This window comes from Chaetodon auriga, chromosome 18 (assembly GCF_051107435.1).
Source record: "Chaetodon auriga isolate fChaAug3 chromosome 18, fChaAug3.hap1, whole genome shotgun sequence".
NCBI lineage: Eukaryota > Metazoa > Chordata > Actinopteri > Chaetodontiformes > Chaetodontidae > Chaetodon > Chaetodon auriga.
In genome coordinates, this window is record NC_135091.1 from 3,479,337 (window position 1) to 3,495,755 (window position 16,419).

The following is a 16,419-nucleotide window of genomic DNA, read 5'->3' on the forward strand; positions in this document are numbered from 1 at the left end:
GTGTTGGTGGACTTCCCTTAAAATCTGCCCTCTCGCTGTGTTTCAGCAGCGAGTCAAGCCGAGTGGTTTTTCATGAAAGCCAAAGTGGGCCTGGCAGTGGCGATAATAAAGAGCAAGCCGTCAGGTGTGAGTGGCAGAGAGTACGCTGAGGCTTTGGCCCGCAAGCTGAAGAACCAGGATGAAGGCTGGAAGAAGAAAGGCCAGGAGCTGCAGCAGGAGGTGCTGAGGCTGCGACAGGAGCTGCTGATCAGCAGAGCGACGTGGAGCACCAGGAGCAGCGCGGAGGCAGCAGGTAGGAGGACGCATTCAGATTCTCACATCATATTTATAAGCTCTGCATATGTTTTGCTGTCAGATAAATGTAGTGAAGTACATACTACAGTATTTGAACTGTAGTGGAATACGAGTAGAAAGTGGTTAAGTATAGTTAAGTACAAGTACTTGAGTAAATGTACTTAGCTGCGTTCCTCCACTGTCGGGTAGACAGAGTGTGATTTGTGGGGAAAACTCTTCTGTTTATCAAAAACAGCTTGTAGTTTGCAAAAGGTTTCACTCTTGAATAAGTCAAAGTTTCAGAGTAATTCATTCAGCGACCTGCAGTTTTAACAGCTGAGAGGTGAGCTGGAGTCAAAAAAAAAAGAGCTGACAGTTTATAAAGATACACAAGCACAGAGTGTCTTTACTGATGCCTTCAGTCTGAGGAGAGGACGTCTCAAGGACACCCGCCTCCTGACATGACTCCTCAGAGGAGCTCAGGCGCTGAGCGAGCTGAGGTTAGCGCACAAGGCTGCTAATGATTACATACATAATGCTCATGAATGTTGAGTTGTCAGGTTTACTGCCGCTTGTCCCTCTTTTCGACCCGGCCGGTGCGTGATGTACAAACAAAGACTCAATATTTCTTCCCAGCACACTGATATCCTGTCAGGGCTTAGTGATATTTCAGGGCCCAGTTTCTCACAATATAAAAACACAACGATCTTACCGACATGTAAATTCTGTTGGAGCTGATGATTGCGGAGTGGAAGCAGAGCTGTTGTAAAGCAGCTTGTGTGAAAGTCGTTTGGTTTTTCACTCACTGAACCAGCTGCAGTTTAATTCATTCATCACTAATAACCCTCACATCTTTGAAATGCATCTATGCTTTGCACACTTCGTTTGCTAGTTAGCGAAGCCGTTAGCAAGGTGTGTGTGTGCACAAATGGACCCACAGGCCGACACGTGTAACTGGTCATTTCCCATCAATTTCTGGACTGGACAGGCTAATCAATGGAACCAAAGTACTGCTACTGGGGAAATATCGCCATCTGTAGGTCCTCCTTGTGATGTCCTCTGTGTGCTGTCTTTCATTCACTCAAGTTTGCTGGCCAGCCAGCTAACTAGTTTATGGACTGTGGACATAACAGCGTTTTTCATGAGGAGTCAATCTCTGCTCCAGCAGCATCAGCCAGCGACAGAGTGACCAGCTGTAGATCTCATGAAGTACCGTGAGATCATGAAATGAGCCCTTGTTGTTTACCCTCTCGTGCTGCTCCCTAAAGAAAGCTCATACAATTTGTGTGAATGTTCTCCTGTTGTTCTAATATTCAATTTCAGAGTATTGAAGACCACATTTGGCATTGTTAGGGTCCTTGATTTGCAATTAGAGCAGCTCAGATTATTATGGCCTGGACTCAGCTGAACATTCACTCTGCATAGCTCCTGCTCCACCTGCGTTCAGTAAAAATAGTCACGTCAGACCATTTCTGCCTCTCTTTAGGTGGCGGGAGTGAGATAGAAATAAATATGAAATAGGATGTCGGCTCTGCATGATGGGAACTATCCTGTTTTTCCAAATGATTCACGGATTTTGACAAGTGGCTTGAAAAATAACGCTTACAGCTTTCCAACGTCTGCCTCCTGATTACTATAATAAAATGCTCATGTTAGTGCAGGTTTTTCTTTGGCAGGGGTTTTTGTTATTTACTCCATTCTCATTGACAGAAGTGGTGTGGACAAATTAATGGAAACACCTGTCAGTATAGCAATTCAACAGCACCACAAATGACGCCTCTCTAAATTTTTACTGTGGTTTTAGTGAAAAAGCTGGCTGGAGAGTCCTCAGTTTTATTGTTTCAGACCTCTGATCTAATGTGAAATTGACATATGGACCTTAAATTAATTAGTTTTTTGTTATTTAATCCATTTATTTTCCACTGCCATTCCATCTTCACAATGTGCTTCATGATTAATTAATGATATTATTTGGGTTTATTGTTATATACAGCTGGCTACTGCTGACAAAAATGTGATATAAATGTCAATGAATTGGTAAATAACTCCAGGCCATATTGTTCTGACTGGTTTTCATTGATATATTTCATACTTTGGCCGCTATGGCCATGAAAAATGTATTAAATTGCATTTTATGTGGCATTAAAAATGTCTTAAATCTAACTTTGTGAGCTCTGCGCACAATGTGAAGAGCTCACATTCAAACTCAAATACGCGCAGTGTGTATTTGTATCTGCAGCTTTCCATATCTCCAGTATATTAAGGCTCCTCTCACTGTTGTTTATCTTTCCCTTTGTCAGAGAAGACCCTGCTGCTGGCTCGCTGCTGCCAAATATCATGACTGGTGTAAATTATGTTATAATTCATTTGTTCGGAAAAGGTTTCAGTGCTCCCCAGCAGAGAATCTGTCATTTTGAAACACAACACCCCACTCCTTATAAAACACACACGGTTATAAATAGTGCAGCCTTTATGATAGCAGTTGATTCAAGGAAAACACTCGTCCCCCTAAATCTAAATCCTCAAGGGCTGAGGGGAGACATTTAGCACCGCAGCCCACGAAAATGATAACCAAGGTCCACCTGTTCATGGAGTTATGAGTTGCAGCCGCTATAATTTTGATTCTAGAAGCCCACCAGTGGGATTTTAGGGGCTTAAGGATCATAGTTTCATGCTCGCAAAGTATTGAGAGTGACTTACTGAAATGCACGTTTGTATGAGAATCCAGGAAGCACATATCAGCGATACAGCGAAAAACAAACAAAGGAAAATTAGTCAGAGAAAGTGCGGTCCTAATGTTTTGATGTTTATGATTTGGTGTGAAAAGAAAAATATTCAGCTTTACAAAAGAGCGCAGAGGCTGAAATCTAAGCGCTGACGTTTGTGAGACACCGACGGCTCGCTCACACTCTGCTCTTATGACCGCAGGGATTAGATTGGAAGAACTGTAATTATGCACTTTAATGATGATGCTATAATTATATGATCATTATTATGAATGGTCATTTATGTAATAATGCAGTTGTGTGTCTTCTGCCATTATTAAATGTGTTTTGTCAGTTTGCCATTAACATGTCCCACAGCCCCTTTATGAAGGGGGTCTTCTCTGATCTAGTTTCATTTACCGTCTGACCTTCAGTTACCTTTTTCCTTAACTGAATTTGTCAGTTCACTTTGTCACGGTGACACATTTCTCCCTCTGTGACCCTTTTGTGCCTCTTTATTGTGACGTGCTCGTTAATCTTAGCCATTCTTAACACAAGTGAAAAGCCAGATTTCATTGGACAAATATAGAAAAAAGAAGGGTGATGCATAAAAGCACTCTGTGGTCAGGCACTTTAGTACAGATCTGACTCCAGGAAGCAAAACTCTACACACAGATTCAACATAGAGGCTGCCTGATAAACAATCCTATCAATAGCCTCGTGACGCCCACGCTGCCAGGGTCAGAAGAAGAGGCGTGGATGGCTCTTTTTAGCTATCATGTCCTCTGCTCTGAGCACCAAAATCCAGGCAGAACCAGTTTACAACCAGCATATCTCAGAAGTGGAGACACCCCAAACCCATTTCCTCGAATCTGTATGACTGGACAGTCTGAACCTCCTCTGACATCAAAGGTCGAGGTACCCCGTGCTCCCCCTCAGCCTCTATTGAGACCTTAATGCTAATGTGTCTTACTGATGACTGATGACGCTGTTGACTGATCCAGCTCCTCATTGGACTTCCAGATCATCACGAGGAAGTGGACTTTTCTTCGCAGGACATGTTTGGTCCAGAGGGTGAGGTGTGCAGTGTGAACCCTGAACCAGGCTGTGACTCAGAGACTCCTGAGCTCCTGCTACAGGACCCCCAACCTGCCGCCTCGTCCCCTCAGCTTTCAGCTGCCTGCAGTCTCCACAGATGTCCTCGTGGGAGGGCCGTGCTTCCTCATGTACAGTTCCTCCAGTCGCTGTGCGCCCTCCACCGAGTAGAGGGGACCAACAGCGTCCTGGAGTCGCTCTGGTTCCGCCCTGACGGGGATGCGGGGTCAGTGTTGGTGGACTCTGTGTGCCAGCTCCTGGACTCGGTGGTGGCGGCGTGCAGAGATCCCCTTACACTCGGACCTCCAGACCTCGTCCTGCACGCCTGCCAGGTCACAGCTCGAGCGATGGACCTCTTCTGCTCTCAGAAGCTGCCATCTGTAGAGTTTGTGAGACGGCTGGAGGAGTCACTGAGGGAGCTGACTGGGATGCTGCTGCACTGTAATCAGCTCAGCAGGGTGAGTAATGGGATCTCTGGGGAGGGGATGTGTATACACACAGTGTTTCCTTATCAATGTCCACAGCTGGAAGATTACCCAAATCATTTGGAGCAGTTCATTAAAGGGAGAAGTCGATCTGGCCTTTTTGATCAGATATATTAACATACAAACAAACAATCCTGCGGCAGTTCCAACTTCCTCTGATCTGTGAAATCAGACTTTTTGTTTATGTGATCAAATAGATGGAAAATCTAGATTTAGTGCCCTCATTGCTTTATTACCATTCGTATTAACTAGCCACAAAGCCACATGTGCATGGATGGAGTTTTAATGTGTTTTTCTCAGCTGTGGAGGAAACAAGATGACAAGAGGAAGATTGTGCCGGATCCTTAAAAAGCAACTTATAGGTTGAAATTCATACTGAATTTAAAAAGAGCAGCACTAGCTTTGTTCCTGCGTACGTTAGCTGGTCACTCACTTGGACACCTGCCCTCAGTTTCTCACTCATGGCTGTTATTTCTCCTCATCGTTGTTGGTTTCTGGTCTCTCGGTTGTCAGGAGCAAATGTATAAGACTGTGGTCTGTCGAAGGCGTATGAATGTGTATCTTCAGCCTCATCATGCTGGCATCTCTCATCTAAATGCCAGTATCTGGGCCAACAATGGCAAAAATGTTGTTTTGCAAGTTTTATTAATGGTGTTTTTGAGTTGTCATTTCCCAGAAAACTTTTGCGTCCAATGAGACACTTTCTGAATTTTTATGACGCTGCCATGGATGTATAAAGAGAAGAGTGTTTCTGGGGGTCGGGCCTCATGTATTACTAAACAAAAACAGAACTTTTTAACTTTATTTGCTGATTTAAATGGAACTGGATCATATTTTATGGACAAAGTATTTTCTGGTTTTTGCTCTGATGTCCTCTGGCTGCTCTGTCTCAACTCTGGACAGATAACTTTACTTAATGCTAACATAACCAGTAACTGCTGCTAACAAGCAGCCTGATGGACAGATACTGTTGCTTTACTTGTTGCTGAAGTAACCGCTATGCTGCTAAGTGTAGCTGCTGTTGGCTCGTTAGCTCGGTTAGCCATGCAGCTAGCACGAAGGAAAACCAAAGAGAGGAAACCTTGGCTAGGTTCTAGCTGCAGAAACTGCTCCGGGTTTTACTCTATGGACACTGCACACCACTCTGGGATAAAATCACCATATTGGTCACAAGTTTTTCATGCTATTGTTACCACTGAACGTCCCTTGGGTAATTTAAGTTCTTTGCAAATAAGGCTTAAGGGGCTGACGTGACAGTTGCAGTAGTTGGAGAGCTCCATTAACTTTACCCAAATGAAGTTTTAATACTACCTGATTTCCCTTGAGCATCATTAAAGTTTCATAATATTCTATTTTCAAGGCAAGAGAGGATTATTGGTGTTTGTGTAAAAATATGTGCTGACTCAGCTTAATGTATTCAGCAGCTGCAGCTGAGAGCTTGTAGGCAAATGTAAAAATTGATCATTTGTCCGCTTAGAACTAAATGGAGTTTGATTGGAGTGAATTGGGCCAAATACGCTCTCTGTGTAAACATGATCTTTATACATTCAAAAGCAACTGTAAGTAGGGTGAGAAAACACTCAGGCTGCAACTATTTTCAATCATTGCTTCCCTGATTAATCATTCTATAAAACGACAGAAAGCAGTGAAATATTAGTCCAATCAGCCACAAAACCCAAAGACATTCAGTTTAGTGTTATCCAGCAGAGACATGCAGCAGATCCTCACATTAGAGAAGCTGGAATCTGAGGATGTTTGACATTTTTGCACAGCAGCTCTGTCAAGCTTTGTGCTTCTCAACAAGCAGAAGTAATGTGCACAAGGCTTTAGTAAGTGACATACATGGTATCCAGAGAGTTTAGAGGGTTTTCTTTCTCTTTCTGTCATCCAACACAAACTAGTCTAAGAGTTTAGCAGCTCTGTGAGGCTGTACTTGGTGACAGCAATGCCTTGAAGTAAATGCTAATGTCAGCATGCTAACATGCTCACAACGACAGTGCCAACAGGTTACATGCATGCTAACATTTGATAATTAACATTAAACATGAACAACCGGACAAATTAGAAACTAGAAACTATTTTATGAAAAATGTATATTTTAGAAACACCTCTCACTCCGGCAGCTGCCTCGAGGTCTTTGTGTCCATGGGAGATGCACCAGACGAGTGTACCATCAGTCCATTTAATGGACTGAATGCTGTCCGTCTCTGTAACTGTCACATCCCCTCGACAGCCTCCCGTTTCAGCCATGGGACACGTGTCTTTAGCAAGACGTGCTTTAGCATCGAGGGAGAGAGAAGATGTGTGAGTGCTACCTGTGATATATATGAAACACACACACACACACACACACACACACACACACACTAGAGAGGAAGAGAGAGATTTATGTTAATGACAATAACAGCTTTAATAACAACAGAAGTGCAGTATTATGATAACAGTACTATGTATACAATAATAATAATCATAGTAGCAGTAGGAGCAACCATGATTCACAATCCAGGTGGATTCGTGGAAGCTGCGAGATGAGGAAGTGCAGTGACTCCTGGGAAGATGCCAAGTTAGTAACATGCATTAACAAGACATGAATGTGTACAGATGGAGGGGAGGAGAGAGGAGAGAGGTGTATCATGGGAAATCCCCCGGCAGGCTAATCCTGGAGCAAGAACATGCACCTCCTGATGAGCAGGAGACGTTGATCAAGTTGAAACACTTACGACAGGTGGAGGCCCCCACAAGCAAAAAAACTGCGTTAAAGCCCAATGTCTGATACATTTGAGTTGTAAATCTTCCATCATTATCACTGTAATCTGTATATATGCAGTACTAGAATGGACAGATGAAGAGATACACTGGAAACCAGCACTGACTGAAGGGGGGCAGAGCTGACAGATGCTTCAATTAATTGGCTCATCGATTAATCAGCTAATTGTTTCAGCACTAAAACATACAGCACATACAATATTTTGAATTAATAGCAGTTAATTTTCTTATTTTCAGAAGTAAATGTAATCCAGGATAGTCAAAATCGGGCAAAACTGAGCTGATGTACATGTTAAACAAACAGCAGCTTGTCATCGTTTTGCTGTGAGAAACCACATTCAGTACCTTCCTAATACATCAGCTTAATCCTCTGTTACCCTTCAAATGATGTCGAGTATTTTTATTACAACAGAGGAGTGCAGTATCCTGTGTTATTAGGTTTTCTCATCATTCAAATCTTGCTGAGCCCATAAAGTATGAAATTGCTTCATTCAAAGTCACTTACCGCCTTGCACATGCTACTGTCATGACAGGCCTCAGCAGCTTGGGAAGGGAGATGAAAGATAGCCTGAGTTGACAAGGGTGAAGTTATCCCGTCTTGCACTGTACTAAACGCTCAGAGAATGGCTCACCCACTTAACATGGCTGCAGGCAGTTTCCTCTTCACGGCAAACTCCCTCTGTTTGTCAGGACAAATGGTGCAGAAAGTTTCCTTTTCGCGGAGATGTTTAGCAGTTGTCAATGAAACTGATGATAGTGGTGATGAGGGCGTTGAATAATTCAAATTCAATGAGGACGTCCATTAGCGCAGCACCGGGCTGTCTCTGAGAAACCCTTAATGTCCACACAGAGGCAAAGTGTCTTACAGCCTTATAAGATGGATGACTTGGAGTCAGACAAGCAATCACAAGAACGTAAATGCCGTTGGTGGGAAATTGTCTTTTCCTCACCGTGTCAGGAAACGGGCGCTAAAGCGTACAAACCCGAAGGGGAACAGATGGTGTTTTTGAAGAATCATCAAGAAAACTGGCCACCAAAGACCAAGAAGATATCAAAATGCTGTCGAACTTGTGAGTGCTGAGAGTTTAGGAACGGGTTGGCTGAATGGACGAATGTATTGGCTATCAGCGATTGAGGATGAACAGTGGCCCGTCGTGACTGAAGGCAACTGATTGTAGAAACCCTGAATACAATAATGACGTTAACAAAGAAACTTTATTTACTGTGGATCGGTTACAGTGTGTCATGGCCGACTATTGAGGTGTAGCCAACCTGCAGACTTCTTCAGTGGACATAACGTGTGATTGGTCAGAGCGGCTGCATTTATTTTCTCCTCCAAGTTTCTGACGCTTGTGTCGATTGTTGATGGTAAAAACAAGTTGAAGAAATGAGCAAAGTCATCTCCACTGTGATCAGCACTGACTGAAAAGAGCTAATTATTGCACTGCAGGAGTCGAGCTTTCCCACTGTTGCTCTGTGTTAAGTAAAGTCAATGGAAGGATGGAAGCAAAGTCAGTGTGGGTAATATCAATGTGGCCGCTCACTTGCATCCTAAACTGCACCACAGTGATCTACAGGATGCCTCCTGTTAACCCCACCCGTCAAGTATCTTTAGAGTATTTTTTAACCCTCCAACTCACAACTCTGCAACGACAGCTGGATTCTCCATGTGATGGGAATCTTCCCCTTTGATTTCTTCCATCCCACTTGATATAAACATGGCGTTTCAACAGGTTACCGACAGCGTTAGCACCATTGAGCAACAGACGAGCTACATCTGCAATCATTTCTGTTGTCCTTTTATGAGAAACTGGGAGAGTCCCATAAGATTTGCCTGTGAATTTATGCAGACTGGTGCCTTTTCATCAAAGCACCTTATAGAGTGAGCTCTGTGTTTGGAGCCAGATTACACTGTTTAAAGTAAGAATTGTCTTTTTGATAGCAGCACTGTTTGATGTTACTCATCTGTGATGCTCAGCGCATGTGTAATTAATGTTTGTGATGTGCTCACTATCCTTCAGCCTGAGTCATCTTCTCATTTTGGTGAGCTTCCTTTTATTTTTCCGCCCAGTCTTTATTTTGACAAGGCCTCAGTGACGGGGGGTGAACTTACTGCTCGGTGTTAAATGTGGGCCTATACAGGCTTAGAAATGGCTTTTAAATGTGGTCATTCAGCTGTGGGTGATATGGGTCACTGATCTCAGCTGTGCCTGTTACTCAAAATGCAACACCTCGCGGCTGCATTGCATTTTGGTCTAATGACACCACACCATGCCTGCAGAAATTGGTCTCTCTGTCTTTTCTATTATGGATGACCCCGTGTCTGGTGGGTGAGCTGCAGTCCCAAATGGTATCTTTGGAAAAAAACCCACATTGATTCTGAAGAGCTGGACCTGAAACCTGATGTTTAAGACTGATTTTTCTTTTTAGAGTTTAAACATTTTGAACCAAACTGATATATACACACCAAACAGCAAAATGGGCTTAACAGTCACAGAAACTGTGCACTGCTAATAGTCTAATTGTGAAGAGATGCATGATTTTGCAATGCATTCAAACGTTTATCGTACGTTAACATGAAGCATCAGGAGTCTGAGTTAGTCAATCATGTTCCTAGCCTTTAAGACAGGGATCATCTACTACAGCTGTCCAAGGGCCAGAATTTAGGCCTAATTAGCCTATTGTTGTGTAGTATTTTTACCCCAATCCAGATTTTTGTTATTTCCTGCACTTGTTGGAAACCCACAATTGGCATTTTAAATCGCGCAGGTGCTGCATTTCAAAGGCTTTTAGCATCCACACATTAGCTGACACTTCAGCTAATTTTTACTCTTCAGCTGACAGCTCAAATACAGCTCGCTGCAGTTTACATGCACTTAAACTATTTATGTAAAGGGTTTGAATTTGAAATTGAAATTTCAGGTGATTACACTTCAGAAGACACTTGAAACCCTTTCAGTTCAGCCTCAACTGACACTTCAACTGCTTAACTGTTCAACATCTCACGCAAACAGTCGACATTTGAATGCATTTCAACCTGTTCAGTGATGCTGTGATTTTGGTTCAGCACATTTTTTTTCTTTAAAAGTTTGCTTTCTCTCCAAGTTGGACCAATAAGGATGTTGCAAACGACTTTGAGGATACCCGTTAATGAACTCTATATATTTCTGACGTCCAGTGAACACTCCATTGTGCTGCCAGTCAAACTGATTGTTCAGGATCGGTCAGATATGGAGGCGAGGTCAGAGATGAAGGGCAGGGGTAATTATAATACTGGAAAGACTCCTGAAAAGATCAAGGCGTGCCAGCAGGGGCCGACGACCTCTGGGACACGTTTCTAAAACACTCTGACATCAGACTAACTAATCTGTCAAACACGCTGTTCAAAAACAATTTTCTATGTGGAGAGGGATGAGATTGTTTGGGATACAGCGTCTTGATGAACGAGTGAATACATGTCCAGTGTATTTTCGTGCATCTGACAGTATGAAGAGGTGACTAAGCACATTGTGCTCTGACTCCCAGTTAGATTTGATCTGAAGTGTTGCGTTATATCAACCGCGAGTGTACAGATGAGAGGAGAGTGTGTCCATACTATTACACCGTAACTCTATTTTATGTGACATGCCATTTTTCCTGTAAAGGAAGGGGGGTGTCAGTCAGTCCAGGATAGACTGTGCACGTGAAATCCTCGGTTTGAGTTTCAGATGTGTCGTCCACAGGCTTCTGTGTTTCTGCTCCAGTCATGCAGGGAAGGTTGTAATACACGTTATTGTACATATAACATCAGCATCAGAGGGATTTGGCCTGTCCTCAACAGGGAGGCAGCCCAGGCTCTGATCCCCTCAACTACTGAAACTGGAGACTGTGTCTAAATTTTTGTGAATTATTATTCTGTTGATTGTTTATGTGAGTGATTGTTTCAGCTCTAGTCAGCTTCATATTTTCTCTGGCGAGGTCACTGAGTCTTTAAACCTGCTAATGGCCTCTTACAGGTTGGCTTAGCGTGATGGGCAGCCACCAGTCCAAAGCTGCTCACTGTTAGTTACAGATGAAGGGTTGCTCTTGTAGACAATTCGATATTGTAGGGAACCCACCGTGATTTTTTTTCATCCCTTTTCTAAAGCCACAGCTTAAGAGTCAAACAGTGAAAACGTCTGGCAAAGTGCTTACAGCCAAAGTGCGTTCCATCTCAAGGAGTAATGCCGCAAGCAACTGCAATTTACCCAGCAGCAGGTCCTGCCTTCAGAGCCGCTCACGTCCACAAAGAGAGCTCTTATTTCTGGCTCAGTTTCTCAGACACACCTGGAGGAGTTGTTACCGTCTAGGAGGAAGGAGATTGGACAAGATGAAGAGCCCAGACGATGAAATTGCAGATCCTGAATCCCAAGTGGCGTCATTCAAATGTCACTCTCCCGCTGCGTTCAACTGCAGACATATTTCATGTAATAACCTTTCGCAGAGGAGGACAGTTTAGTGTCTGGCTGGCCTCATATAGCCTCAAACCTGCCTCATCTTACTGTGTCATCCTTTTGTCTACTGGAAGAACTTTTATTACCTTCTCGTATATTGCATCCAGCTCGCCTCATGCGTTTCGGCCCCAAACAGAGCGCTCAAGTACACCTTTTATCACTCTATTATTTTTCAGACAATGCTACCCTTCACGGTTATGGCTACAGCATGTGCCCGTAAACATGAAGAATGAGATAAGAAGTTATTTAAGCAGAGCGTTGTTCCAACGACGTTCTGGACGTTAACCCCTAAGTGAAGAGAGGGTAGCTGACAGTTTCTCCTGCAGCGTGCTCCATACGTTACAGAGCTCAAAAACATGGTTATCTACCGAGAGTCATTTACAGTATTAACCACAAAATGTTCTGTGATATATTCAGAATCAGTGATTTTATCATTGTAAGACACACTTCATTCACACTTAACAGAAACAAATTCAAACCCACCAAAACTGTCCTGGTTCGTCTTTCCACTGTTGCTGTTCCAGCAGTCGTCACCATCTCTGCTTTGGTTTTAATTCGCTGAATCCGGAGAGGATTGAGAGGGCGGACATCAGAAAAGCAGTGGGGAAAACGGCGTGTAGAGCCAAAATATTTTGACGTCTAACTCTGGAATTATTTACATTATGACTGAGACGTTTAAACATGTCAGACTTCGTGTTACGCTTAAGAAAAGAAAACATGAGAAATAGTTGAAATTGGTCGATATGTCGCTCAGCCCTGGTTTCTGTTAGTCACATGATCGATATGATCATAATAATTCAACAGATTTATCAGGTTTGAAATGCAAATGTTAGGTGCAGCCCTCATTTCCTCTGCCAGACGTAGCCGTGAGCTTTGATGTTACTTTCCGGAGCATGACAAAGATACTGCAGCCAACAGGATTACCAAAAATAGTCAAAGGATGAGTGTTGAGTGGAAGGTGAATCAGCTGATGGATGCAGTGAGAAAGCAGAATTCATTTCATTGGTGCTTTATATCCTTTTTTTTTTTTTTGTGCCCATCTCCGTGTAAGCAGCAGAACTAGCTGGTCTGATCAGGTTTGTGCATCAAAGAGCGAAGAGGTAAAAGTGGCGAGAAGGAAGGCCTCATCAATCTGCAGCCTGAGACAAGCTGGTTAGGAAAACTGAATAACAATCTCCTCCCTTCAGTTGTTCCAAATTATGAATTAGTCTCTTGATAGGATAATCATGCAGACAGTTTCATGATGTCCTTGTAGCATTCAGCACTCAGGCGTAATCAGCAGCAGAGGCAATACAAAGCAAATTGAATTTAAGGTCTTTTTTTTTTTTTTTTTTTTCCTTTTCGTTCATCTTTCAGTCACTCTCTGTTTGAGGAACAGGGCCAAACACGCCCATCTGATCAGCTTTAAGCATCTGTTTTAGCTCTGCACTTCAATTGTGGGCAAGGTTACTAGTTGAATTTCCCAGACCAAATTAAAAAGCAACAATGGTCATGATGCCCTTGAGCCAAACAATTTATCCCCAGCTGCCGCCGTGGAGCTGCCTGCTGGCACAGCAACAGAGGACAGTTTGGATGTGTTGGCCTGCTCTCGCTCGAAACTGTGAAAAACTGAGTGAATATGAATTAGGCTGTTGCTGAATGTGAGCGTGCATGCTAACCATACCCCCTCCAGGATCACAGAACTTCAAACCTGTGGCAGCAGCTAACTGTGTGCTTGGCGTCAGGGTGTAGAAACTATCAGGACAAGACAAGTGGACTTTTCTCCATGTCAACAAATCCCATGAAAAGACCCAAGACAACAGTGAACGTATCTGACAAATATTGTGTATCAAAGCCTGATCTATCGTCTTCCTCTTTGTCTGGAGCTCCATTGTTGTTCCAGAAGCTATTAAAAACACATCAGTGAGCCACACTGTTAAACTCAATCCCACATGCACACACACACACACACCATCCTGCTCCTTGAAGTACTGTTTAGAGCACCAAATTACGTATTAATCCACCACTCGAAGTAATCCCTGATAACTGCAGCGTTCTACAGTGAACCTCCTAATTACTGCTTATTGATGCTAAGAAAGGAAGTTGTTGTGCGTGAATTATGATCTTAACCCACCAACCCCCAGAATATAACATTAAAAAGTGCTTTATAATGACCAATAAAGAGCTAATATGATGCTAATATTCATGCTAATAAGCAACCTGATGGTGAATATGTGCACTTGTGTTAAGTTTGTGTCTTCAGTGAAAGCCACAGACAGGAAGTCAGAGTGCATTGAGAGGATTAACACATTATTGGTTTTGGTCTTTTCATGGGATTTGTGGGCTGTACAGTAGAATGACACCTTATCCTGTGATAGCTTTGGATTTACCCATCCTTTAGCTCTGGGGCTGTTGATACAGGTTTTTGTATAACTGTACATTTTCAATGAAAAGAATGAATACCGCCGACCTTTCTTCTGGTTCTCACTGTGTTGTTTCTTGGTTGATCAACAGGAGGTAGTTCTGATTAGCGATTAATAGTTTCAGCAGTATTTAAGGGAAAGATGTCAAAGATTCTGTTGTTCCAGCTTCTCAAACGTGAGAATCGGCTGCTTTTCATTAGCAAATATTAAAGTAAACTTAATAGTTTGAGGTTTCCGATTGTTGTTCAGACAAAATGAGAAGTTTGAAGGTTTCTTAGAAATGATAATTGTATGGTATTTTTAATCTGTTAATCATGAAAATCATTGGTAAATGAATCTAGAATCAAAATGATCATAGTCCCATGCTGTACTGGTGCTCATGCGGTCTTATTTACATGCAGTGTGCAGCTGTGCGGTGTCTTTAATCCGTAAGGCATGCACTGTCAGCACATATTTATTGTAACCAGTTTGTGATGAGTAGAATTAGAATCTATTCATTTAGAGATTTTGCATCCTTGATGTGAAGTTCTAAAGGTTAGCAAAAAGAAAGCGTTCAGGAATCTGCTTTAGTGAAGTGTTGTTTTTCCGAACCTCAGCTCCGGGCTGCAGAGACGCTGATGGAGTGCCTGATCACGCTGGGGAGCTGCAGTATGTCAAAGTCCTTTCTCATTCGTCACATCCTCTCTCAGATCAGCACTCTGGCTGATCAGCTCTGGCAGGCCTTCCAGGTAAACACCCCCACCGCTTCACCACACCTCCTCCTTCGTTCCCTTCCTGCTTTTCTTCTTCTTCTGTCTTCTTCTTTCTGTCTCTTTTGGCTCGCAGACAGTGTTGATCCCTTTCTGCTTCCCTCCACCGCCTCATGATAGGATGTGTTCTTCATGTTTCTGTCTGTGTTGTTCACTTCCCTTTCAACAGCAGTGCAGTGTGAAGTATTATGAACACATTATAGTCCATATAAACAGGTGGTTTTGTTCTCAAACCATGTTGAGATCATGAATCTCTCCATCGTACTCTCACTGGCTTTCTATCTGTTTATTCCTCTCTGCTGTTCTCCCCCACAGTCTCCCTTTCTCTCTCTCATAAACTCTTTTATTTCACCTTTTTGCTCCTTGCCAGCCGCCTTTTGTGCAGGGCTTCAGGTGAAAACAGTTTGCCCTATTGACTCGGTGCCACGGCCACTCCTGTACCACTGCAATCAATACTGCGTCCCACTAGTTTCCTGTCTGCCATGTATTCAAACATCTCTCGGTACCTCTGGAGACCGCCTGAGTCACAGGCCAGGCGAGAGCTGCATTTGGCCGGCCTGCTTCCTGTGAAAGGCAGAGCTGAGTGTCAAGCCGCCGGGGGTCCTTCGAAATGGAAATGTGTAAAAAAGGAAAAGGATACAGATGATTTTCCCCCCTTCACCCCTCCCGCTGAGCTTCCCTCCCACTCAGCAGGGTCGGTCATGCTCTTGCGCCTGTTTTTCTCCTCCTCCTCCTCCTCCTCGAGAGAGCCTCTCGAGGCGGCCGATGCCAAAAAGAGAATTTTATCAACACTGCATTTTTGAGGGCCAAGTCAAAGAAAGAAAATAGCTGAACCCACTGTTCACTGGAGATATTGACAATGCAAAACAGCCTTGTGCTCCTGTGGCGCTATTGTCTCCAACAAACCAGCAGTAATGGCTATTTGTAAGCAAGAGTCTGGAGGCTCAGTTCTCCACAAACTGTCATATACGGGGGGATTGCTGTCATCGTCCTTGGTGCATTCTGGAGACTTTTAATTGGGAATTTAAATGAACCAACATGGAGGCCTAGACCTCTGTTAATGTGATGGCTTGGCATTTGAAAGCACACTGACATAATGGGTGGATGGGGGGGCTCACGTCTCCTGCAGCATATGAAATATGGAAGCATGCCCCCCCCCCAACATGAGTGACCAGACACGTCATCAGCCAAAGAAAGCTGCTTTGTCCTTGTGTTCGGGGTTAAACTGCTGCATGTCCATGTCAACCAGCAACAGTGAACGCAGCAGCTGTGTGCAGTTCAAGAGCACGTAGCGGCGTCCACAGATCTCTGATCCGTGTTTACACAAGTGAAACACAGTCTTCACGCAGAGCGTCGCTGTTAATCGTCAGATACAAAGTGCTGCTGAGTGTTTCAGTGTTACAGGATGGAGGCTGATCAGTGTCGCTCCGTTTCCTGTCTTTTGAAAGCTGGCCGAACAGTTGATGTGTAGC

General features: G+C 43.5%; 1 protein-coding gene across 1 annotated transcript in view; it reads left to right on the top strand.

Moving 5' to 3' along the window:
- mei4 (meiosis-specific, MEI4 homolog (S. cerevisiae)) overlaps positions 1–16,419 on the top strand; it is a 44,563-nt gene that overhangs the window by 2,813 nt on the left and 25,331 nt on the right. Inside the window, exons 2-4 of the mRNA XM_076756902.1 lie at positions 47–292; positions 4,002–4,531; positions 14,795–14,926. Of these exons, the coding sequence (XP_076613017.1) occupies positions 47–292; positions 4,002–4,531; positions 14,795–14,926 (908 nt within the window). The remainder of the gene's footprint in view (positions 1–46; positions 293–4,001; positions 4,532–14,794; positions 14,927–16,419) is intronic.